Source organism: Prunus dulcis, chromosome 8 (genome assembly GCF_902201215.1).
Source record: "Prunus dulcis chromosome 8, ALMONDv2, whole genome shotgun sequence".
NCBI classification, from domain to species: Eukaryota; Viridiplantae; Streptophyta; class Magnoliopsida; order Rosales; family Rosaceae; genus Prunus; species Prunus dulcis.
Window position 1 is genome coordinate 4,976,770 of NC_047657.1, and position 10,434 is coordinate 4,987,203.

A 10,434-nucleotide genomic window follows, 5' to 3' on the forward strand; every position below is an offset into this window, starting at 1 on the left:
TTAACATATAATATAATAGGGGATTTTGTAGAAATATCGCTGAGCTCTCGTCGTTTCAGTTATCCTTAATGAAAATTTAGAGAAATATCACCTTAATTTTCAAAATCCATGATCAGATCATCTAACTTTAACACTATCCAAATTTTCATCCATTTTAATGGTATTTTGAATCTTTCCATTTTTTAGCACTAAAAATGGAAAATCTGAAAAAAAAAAAAAAAATTGTATATCTTTTAAACAATTAAGATTGAAAAAAAAAAAAAAAAAATCTCATATTCCCCCATCCCCATGCATCACTTGCGGCTCCAACCAACTCCGCCTACCTTGAAATCCATTCCCGCTTCCCTCTTCACAGCCCCTTCCTCCATTCCCCCTTTCCCTCTTCCCCTTCTTCCTCTCTCTACCATGGAACACCTACCCTCCCACACAAATTCCCTCAGCCCACCCAAACGAGGGTGAAATCAGGAATTTATATAGGGCTGGGCCTTTTTTTTTTTCTCTAGCTTCTTCTACATTACAATAAAATCTTCAATTCGTCTAGAGAAATTAGAAACCAAACAAGTTGATTCTTGGCTTTGTGGAATAAAATACAATAAGTGGTTGTAGCTTTATTTGTGGGAGTATATGGGTTATGTAGCTAAAATTTGCGAGCGGTGGGCTAATATATAGGGGAGTATGGGTACCTTATCAGGCTTAGATTGGGGGGGGGTTCATGTGCGATATGTTTTAGTGGCTAATGGGGTTAGGGTGAGGGAGAAAGGGAGAGAGAGGTCTCCTTTTAGTCTTTGTTTTCCTCACTCATGCCATAACTTCTACTCTAATCACATATATTTGTGTAATTAGACAAGAATCCAGTCTATATATAATAAAAACGTATTCAAATAGCTCGAATTAGAAGTTTTATATTGATTTGCATCCATGAGACAAGATGTGGACTTTTGGTGTGATGCTGTTGCTCTATCCACGTGAAGATTGCCATATTGTGCTACTGAGGAATTTATTTATTTTTTGGATCCGCATAAATTAAATATTGGAATGCACATAATTAAAAAAAGAGATATTTAGTGATATACCCATTTCTAGCACTAATATTATAAATAAACCCTACACAATTGAATTTCTATAAACAAACCCAAAAAAAACCCAAAAAATGATAGCTAGCCTTATTGAATTTAATATTGATTATTAAATTACTTTGATGCCCTATTGAGTGCTTTGTGTATTTTTATGAGATTTTGGGGTTGGGCTTGTTTTAAGAAATTAATGGCAGTTTTGTAATTTATAAGAAGTTAAAAGCTTTTTTGTTATGTTGTAAATGGGCTTTGGGTGTGTTTCTAAAGTCCATTTTATATAGGGTATTTTTATAATTTGGGCCCCCATATTGGGTATAATAGTGAATCTCCCTTAAAAAAACTAAATGAAATAGATTTCATATTCAACAAAGTTGTTTATAAATAAAAATGTGTTGGCGAGACTAGACTAGTTAAGTGATAAATGGATCTGGATTCTTTGTTTGGATTTCCTATACTAGAATATGCATATGCTTACGTGTCACCTCATTTACATTTCGGATCTGGATCCTCTGCTATGATTTTTTCTGCCATTATTTGCATGACTTTTGTTCTCTACATGTTACCTCATTAAAATTTAATCTAAGGGATTTAAACTTGACACATCATCCTTCAAATAAAAACTCAATTTACTCCTAATTTAAAATGGATTAAAAAGCCTTAAGGTAATTGGTGAGCCATTTCAATTAGATTTTAGGGGGGAGACGTACATAGAAGGAAGAAGAAGAAGAAGAAAATTTAGAGATGTTAAGTTAGAGTCAGTCAAGTTAAGGCTTTTTAATCCATTTTAAATTAGGAGTAAATTGAGTTTTTATTTGAGGGCTGGACTTTGGGGAATTGGCAAGAACTGATTTTGATATGCAGAGAAAATGATATTCATCTTTGACTATGTAGTCATAGAAATTTTACATTTAAAGTTGTCAAGGTAATCGAACTGAAGAAAATAAAACACGAGTACTATTTGAATCAAGAAGAATATAGTGGCAAAAAAGTAAAATTTGCCAAAAACATAAAGAACATTCAAACTTTCAAAAGGTTGAAAAATCAACTTCCGGTAAAAGAATTACCCTCGTCATCCATATTTTCTTTCCCCAATTTCCTCTATCAAAAGAAGGAAAACAAAAACAAACAAAAAATCTTATCTTCCCATATGTCCTATCATCTCATGTAATTATCGTAATTATAATCCTAATTTTAAGAAATAAACCCTATGGAAGCCATGCAAGGTAGTACAATACCTTTTTTCTTTTTCTTTTTATTTTTCGGTTGTAATGAACTGATAATACCATAGAAGCCCAAAATAAGGGCAAAGTGTACATGATACGAAGAGACCAAATAGGCTCTCAGGGAACAAAAACAAAACTCATTGCAAGCATCAAATAACATAATAATCCAAAAAAACTATAGCTTGGGGGAAATTTGGAACCATACTCATCTTCTGCAACGGACATATTTTCTTTTGATAGAGGAAATTGGGGAAAGAAAAGATGGATAGGCGCTCAGATTTTTTGGGAAAGACGTGCAGAGAAGGAAGAAGGAAAAAAAAAAGAAAAAAGTAGAGACGTCAAGTTAGGGCTTTTTAATTTATTTTAAATTAGAGAGAATTTGGATCTTTAAATTTCATCCTAAGGTTTAAGAATTGACACCTCACATTTAAAAAAAGCAACCGACGTGAAACTTATACACCCTCCCTTCTCTCTTTCTTTCCTCTTTTTAATATATTTGCAATTATCACTCTTTCCTTTCCAATTTCAAATTTCAAATTTTTTTTTTTATCATTACAAAATATATAATTGGTGGTGTCACCACCAATTTTGATCAATATTGGGGAGTAATATGGTTTATATGTTTTGCCCATAATTGATATGGGTAATTGGTTGCGGAACAGCACTTTGGGGGATTGGATTTGCACGGATTGGCATGAATTGGTTTTGATAAGGAATTGGCAAGCATTGGTTTTGATATACGATTTGCAAATCCTTTTGAAGTGGTACCGTAGTTTGAGGGCTGGACTTTGGGGAATTGGCAAGAACTGATTTTGATATGGAAAAGAGATTGTTAGGAGAGAAAAGAAATGCATCTCTCTAGATATTTTGGAAAGGGAGGTGCTTCATTAGAAGAAAACGAAACAATGAAATGACGCATAAACATTGAAAGAAAAAGAAACAATGAAAGTGATGCATAAACATTGAAAGATCTTTAGGTATCATTTTTTTTAAAGACTATTCTTATTGAGAGAGGCGGTAGAATATTAAACTCATACACATTGCATATATGTTATGACTCGAAAACCACAACACTAGTGAGTCCTTTGCTCCAAACCTAGGACCTTTAGGCAATTTTTTGTTGTTGTTGTAAGTATGAGATAATTACTTTTTTTTATTTATAAATGTGACTTGTCAACTCTTAATTGTTGTTAATAGGTCTAATCTAGTGGTGAGGGCTTGAATTACAGACCAGTGGTCTCAAATTTGAATATTCATGACACCTTGGTACTGTGTTTGAGTGAGAAAACCTCCTTACCGTTTCTAATTTTGGCATGTAATGAATAAAAGTCAAGTTGATCGACATAAAAGATCCGAAGAGAGTTTACACCTAAGCAAATATCATAGAAAGCAAATGTGTGTACCGACTAGTTCCGTGAGCAAGAAAAACAAAATTTGTGTACTGAAATGATAAATGGTGCGTGGAATCCACTAATCAAAGCTTTGGTGCAAACTCAGCCCTGACTTTAGCATTTGATGCTTTAATTAATATAAATAAGTTTCATCTTTAGTCAGTCAAGCTTCAAGATTAGTGACACAATTTGACCACGATTTGTGTGCAACTTAGAAAAGCCTTTGAGCACCCGTTCTTTATTGGGAAATAGCTTAAAATGCTACCCTTTTTATAATTTTAACTAAAAATATCACTCCTTCCCAAATTTTTTACAACTACCACATATAAATACATCTTTATTGTGGAATGATTGTATCCATATCAGTTTTTCAGAAATTGGGTTCTCTCTCAACTCTCTTGGCTCTATCTCTCTCTTCGGCCCTTCTCTCTCCCTCGTGTAACTCTCTCTCTCTCTCTCGACGCAATCGTCTCCCTCAGCGTTGGCTATTCATCCAAGCTTAACTCCACGGTTCACATCCACGAGGTACTGTTCATCTTCCTTTTCTTTGAAATTTGGGGTTTTTGTGAATTTGGTTTATGGTGTATGGATTTGTAAGAAATTGATTTAGGGGTTTCTTCGAAATTGGTTTTGGGTTTTAGGGTTTAGGGGTTGCTCAGAAACTGGTTTAGGGTTTATGGGTTTCTTTGAAATTGGTTTAGGGGTTTCTCTAGGGTTGAGGGTTTATGGGTTTCCATGAACTGGGTAATAACTCACACCCACTCTCACTCGCTCGCAGACACTCTTCACAAAAATCAAACTCTTCATTTTGTCACAGAAAGTTTGGGCTTTGTTCACCTTTGTCTGGGTAAGTCCCAACTATCTATATTTTTTGATGAGATTTTAAGCTCTGGGCTCTGTGATTTCTACAAGAATTAATTCCACAATATTCTGATTTAATTGTTCAAATCAAAGCAAAGGAAGGAACGTTGTTTATGGATGGGTAATTGTCAAAAACGACTTCTGGAATCTACATGCTTATAATCAAATTTTGCATATGGATTTATGGGATGGTTTTGGGTTCCCTGTAATCTTTTGAGAATGTTTTGTTTATGGCATTTTTAAATGGGCTTGATTTTTGGTTTGGTAGAATGCATTTGATTGTGGTTTGGGTGATAGAGTGGTGGAGATGCAGATGGAGGTGTGGGTACTTTGTCTCTGTTAAAAGGAAATTGCAGGTTTATGGTTTGGTTTAAACAATTGTGTGGCTGTGTGTTCGCTTTAGGTGTCAGTGTCGTGATGCAAAGGAGACTGTGTTTCTAGATTTAAATTCAGTGTTTCTATGTACATAATTGGGTGATTTCTTAATATTTCTATTAGGTTATTTCAGTTTGTTTTCTGTTTGATTTGGAGAGCTGCGCTTGGCATGATTGTTTTCTTTAAACTTGGTTGATTTAGGTTTGGCCAGAAGGTGCTGGCAATGGCTACAGCGACATATCCACCACCACCACCGTATTATAAGCTCTACAAAGATTACTTGCAAGATCCCAAATCAGCTCCGGAGCCGCCCTCTCCGATTTAAGGGACATGCATTTGTTATGGTGACAATTACACTATGAGCTTTTCTCATTCTTTGCATTCTTCCTGTCAAAATTTATATAAACTGTGTAATTTGATTTCTGAAAATTGCTTTTGTCACTAATGACTAGATGCTAGAAGTTTTTGTGAAAAGTAAAGTTTGTTGAATTTACTGTTTGAAGAATGCCATCTCTCCTTTATAGCAGTTGCTTTAGCCAGGAATGTCATATATGACCTTTAAAGTTGTTGGCTTTGAATGTTGAGTTTGGAAAATATGTGTAATTCTATAATCTACTGTGTTGATGTTATCAATGTATGATTTCTTTGTTTTCCTTGTAATCTCTTCTTAATTAGTTTTATCTTATTTTATATAGACTGATGACATTCTTCCGAGCTTGGAAGATCAGGGAGTGCATCAACTGTATCCAAAAGGCCCAAACATTGGTATGCCTCCCTCCGTTCTAGTTTTAATTATTTGTATTGTCATGTGAAATTACTGCTCTTGAAATTTCTGATTGATTGCCATAGTTTTCTAGGCTATGGCGTATATCCAATCCATACTAGAAAATGTTGTCATGCATGATAAATCCGACATTACGACTAAAATATGATCCCTTAATGAGCCTTCTTTAGTGCAATACAGATGTCCTCTCTAGAAAGGAGAAGAGTGTTAGGGGGTATGTATCATCTGGTTTGCAGAGCATGATTTTATTGATAATAACTAACAAGAAACAAATAAGAACTGCCTGTGCACATGCGTGTATGTCTGTTTATTCTAGTGTCTATATATATATATATATATATATTGTGCATATGCATGTGTTTGTTTTTCGCCTCTAAAATGTTTTATGCTTCTCTGACAAAAATTGTGATCCTTCTTAGATTTTAAGAAGGAACTGAGGTCACTTAACAGAGAATTGCAGCTGCACATTTTGGAGCTGGCTGATATTCTTGTAGAGAGACCATCACAGTACGCGAGGAGAGTGGAAGATATATCTCTTATCTTCAAGAACTTGCATCATCTTCTCAACTCATTGCGTCCCCATCAAGTAAGATAGTTTTGGGTCTTAGAATGCACTGTATTGGTTTGTGTTTTGAGGTACTTTATTTTGTAATGTATTTTATCAAACAGGCTAGGGCAACGTTAATTCACATTCTAGAACTTCAGATACAACGTCGTAAACAAGCTGTGGAGGATATAAAGAAGTATGCTTTCAACAATTACTGGAAATATTTGTGGTCTGAGGCTGAAATGTTTTGCTTTGTTTTCCAAAACAGTTGAAAGAAAATTTCTTTGTCCTTCGATCATTGAAATGAATCGCTTATATAGCATTTTATTTAGAGTAAAAGTACTTGAATCTACTAGGCTATTCTTTTGGTGCATTGTAGAAGTTGTTGTAGAAAACTCCCCTGTTCTTGTATGTGAGGCATCGAAATGTTGATTTTTAGTTTCTTTCAACCTTGAATTATGAGGTTAAAAGTAAACTGCGGTGTGTGCATGGTCAGTGTAAGAGTTCGAAGATGCATATAAATTCCTTAAATCTACTGGTATTGTGACTGTGTAATCAATCTGCCATGTGGATTGGATGTTACATAATTGCTTGTGACTATTTGCTTCACTTTCTTGTTTAGGAGGAGAGAAGAAGCACGAAGACTTCTCAAGGAGTCTATTGGAACGTTGGAGGACACCGACGCATCTTTTGTGCTAAAGTAAGGGCGTGTGCTCATGTTCGTTCTGCCACCGATTGAAGCCTCTTGGAGAGTTGCATCTCAATACCTTCATCATGCTTCATGTATTAGAAAAATTATAGGTTCAATTGTCATTGTCATCAGAGTAAAAGCAATTTGATAGCGTGCATGATAGTGTTCTCTCTTGCTCTGCTGCTATGAAATTCTTATTTACCGATTGGCAAAGAAGAAAACATAGTTTCGACAAAGTCAATAGATCATTACAAGAACCCTAGAATACACTAGCGGAACTAGGACAAAGGCTACAGTGGGCTGTAGCCTAGGGAGGTTTTGGGGTTAAACAAAAATCAAACCTATATATTTGCCTCATTTGAAATGCAGAGCAATAGGCTCTTTAAATTGTAGTCTGTAATGGATGTCGGATGTACTTAAAGATGTCAGATGTCCCCACTGATACTTAAAGATGTCGGATGTACCCCCTCCAAAAGAGCATGTCAGTTACCCTATTGCATGTGTATTGTACTAATATTGCCTTTGTATTGCACAGATATTGCATGCATATTGCCACCCTATTGCATGTATATTGTGCTACTATTGCTGTTGTATTGCTGTTATATAACTCTAATATTGCCTCTCTAGTGCATGTATATTGGCCACATATTGCCATTATATTGTATGTATATTGAGTACGGCTTATCAATGGGTTTACAGTTTAGGCCCTACTTCATTCAAAAAGAAGACGAGGACGAGAACGAAACAACGTGCCTTTCAAAAACAGGCAATCAGATGCATAATAATTGCACCGTAAGACATTGTAAGAAATTATTTTTAAAAATAATGTACACAAAAAGGAAGGGATGAATAAATATGCAAATGCTTCGTGATGGGTTGAAGAAAAGGATGATTACATTTGGTGGTTTGATTATGTTTGGTGATACGATATGTTCTTCATCTTAATCTTCTTCATATATGTACTTGTTGTATTATTAATTCACACAAATTCATCTCGTAATCATCCAACTATTAAAGCTAAGTAAATGAAATGAAACAAAAGAAGAAGCCCAAAATAAACAGAAACAGCAATTTCTAGCACCCTTTTATCGCCTCTCTATCACTAGTGTATCACCAACCTATCACCAGTTTATTGCGTTTTAGGCAGAAACAAATTATGCACTTCCTCTGTTTTTTTTTTTTGACATATGTCCATTGTTTGACCTCCATTTTCCTGTAAGGAAAACAAAGAACACATGAATTTAATTTGGAATGGATAGATAGCTTTCCATTAAACCTTTTGACAAAAAAAAAAGTAAACAGCAGAGCTTCTCCTAGCAAGCAAAGGCAGGATTGAGGTGATGACCATTAGTTCAAACATTATGTGATCTAATAGGGATAACTAATTTTGGGAACAAGTAATGAATCTTCAAAACGATAAAGAACAACTAGTAAACTAATTTATGCATTTTAACTTTGCACGGGTCACAGCGCTGAACATGATATTTGGTAACCATCTCTATACTTAGGGGTCACAGTGCTCAACATGATATTTGGTAACCATCTCTATACTTTACAGTTATGAAATTGACATGTACATTTCTTTTCCCCAAACCAAAGGTTTTTAAAAATTCCACAAAGTTTATGTATAATACTTGACTGTATGCAAACTCAAAGAATTCGATTAATATATGAATAACAAATAATTCTTCATATATGCAAAAGTCAACCACATGACTTGAAATTAGAAATTCTCACTGCACACAAATCCCCCATTACTACATACAAATAAACATCCACAATTCCATAAGGCAAAAGGCAAGTTCTAAGGGATACACAAGGAAAGAAAGAAAAAAATATTTCCAAGAACAGCCAATGAGAAATAATGTTACAGACCAAAAGCAAACAAGGCAAAGTTAAACCACCATTCTTAAGACAAAAAGCACCAGACAATTTCTATTTATTGAATCAGCTCACAGAAAATGGTCGATGTGTATCACTTCAGGTCTCTCTTTGTCTAGATCAATTCATTAATTTGCCATTGCACTTCTGATATCTAGGAAAATCCATTGGCTCAAAAGACACCATCAGCTTCAACTCTGAAATTATGCATGGTTGACTACACAAGTTGTTTTGACCTCCAAACATGGGAAAAATTCTCAAGCCTGCAAGTACGCATAAAACATCTCAAGAATGGAATGATAAACAAACTCTGTGAAAAATAAAATAAAATACTACATGTAAAAAAAAAACAAAAGGATAATTAAACTGAACACAATAACTTACAGCAACATTTAGTAATCTAATTCATGGATACAAAGAAAACATTGACTTGATTTGCTTTCTCTTATGAGCTTTAGTATTATTAAACTGCAGCATCCTATTAAGTGCCTACAAGAATCGTAAGATATTTTCTGAAACCCCATATTTTTAGAATAAATAAAGAGAAAACAACATCAGCAAAATTGTTAAAACATTAGTCAAATTGTTGAGAATATAAAATCTCACATCCACTATTCTAAGCCTTGCATTTCAATATATAAAATTATGAACCTCTTCAGCCATTATCACCATAGTACTAGACTTCGCTGACAAATAATGCATAACAAGTGGATGTCGCAACAAGTGGATGTCTCATCAAATAGAACTTTGTAGCTAAAGGAATAATTAATTACATGATACATATGCAATAAACAAAGGAGCTGGAAATTAAATGAAACCAGGATGGGCAAATCTATTTCTTCAATCACAGAAGCATTTAATGGGTAAATTGAACAAACAACATATAGGTTCATGGGCTGAGGTAGAATTTCTTCATTCATCGTTAGCCACCTTAGTCCTTAAGAAGAAGAAATACATTAATCCCTAACCCTCCTCTTCCTCAAATTTCTTTCCTTCCATGCCTTGAATTCTATCCCTATTCATGCACCCATGACATGATCAGTCAAAGAGCAGTATCAACAAGCTACAAAAACAAGTCTCCTCATGACCCATTCGAACCATGCTCAAATGACACCCAAAAACAGAGTGATGTTAAAACAATTCCTTCTGAGCCACAAAACATGACGAAGAAGTAACCAGGCTAGATCACAGGCAAAAAGTACTTCATAATGAGAGCAGCAGAGTCACTGCTCTGTCGAAGAACTCTGTACTAGAAAACCATCATATGATGACAGTCAAAGTGAGGATTTGCAAGGTTTGTCATGTCATGCAATAATACCAGTCCATCGAACACATCTACCTAGTGAATAAAAAAAATATACATTCCAACCTTAAATATGAATGGAATTGATTTCGTTTAGATTTGAAACTCTGCACCATCTTACAAAGTAAACAACCTATATTTTCACATAAGAGGACTAGTAAACATCTAACAAAATTTAAGACCCTGTTGCACCACATATGCACTTGTTTATTTGAATTGAACCTAGAAAGAAACCTCACCCATAATTTTTTAGCAACACCTATAAATGACACATACAATTTTCCTTCTTTAGATGGAAAAAAAAA

The 10,434-nt window shown here is 34.6% G+C and overlaps 1 protein-coding gene and 1 long non-coding RNA gene across 2 annotated transcripts in view; one reads left to right on the top strand and one right to left on the bottom strand.

Moving 5' to 3' along the window:
• Window positions 1-4,193: 4,193 nt before the first annotated feature.
• Window positions 4,194-7,054, top strand: LOC117637795 (mediator of RNA polymerase II transcription subunit 7b-like). Its single transcript, XM_034372812.1, has 6 exons — window positions 4,194-4,212; window positions 5,125-5,267; window positions 5,619-5,688; window positions 6,127-6,293; window positions 6,377-6,450; window positions 6,877-7,054. Exons 2-6 carry the CDS (start codon window positions 5,265-5,267, stop codon window positions 6,956-6,958), a joined length of 396 nt encoding a protein of 131 aa, XP_034228703.1. The 5' UTR covers window positions 4,194-4,212; window positions 5,125-5,264; the 3' UTR covers window positions 6,959-7,054.
• Window positions 7,055-8,707: 1,653 nt separating this feature from the next.
• Window positions 8,708-10,434, bottom strand: part of LOC117638763 — a 2,267-nt gene continuing 540 nt past the window's right edge. The window contains exon 2 of the long non-coding RNA XR_004587305.1: window positions 8,708-9,089. This is a non-coding gene — a long non-coding RNA (uncharacterized LOC117638763). The remainder of the gene's footprint in view (window positions 9,090-10,434) is intronic.

What these genes read in the sequence shown, in the direction of transcription:
- LOC117637795 (XM_034372812.1), top strand. An exon ending in TCCAAAAGGCCCAAACATTG is followed by an intron (nt 5,689 to 6,126) that starts GTATGCCTCCCT and finishes GATCCTTCTTAG; the next exon opens with ATTTTAAGAAGGAACTGAGG. An exon ending in GCTGTGGAGGATATAAAGAA is followed by an intron (nt 6,451 to 6,876) that starts GTATGCTTTCAA and finishes TTTCTTGTTTAG; the next exon opens with GAGGAGAGAAGAAGCACGAA.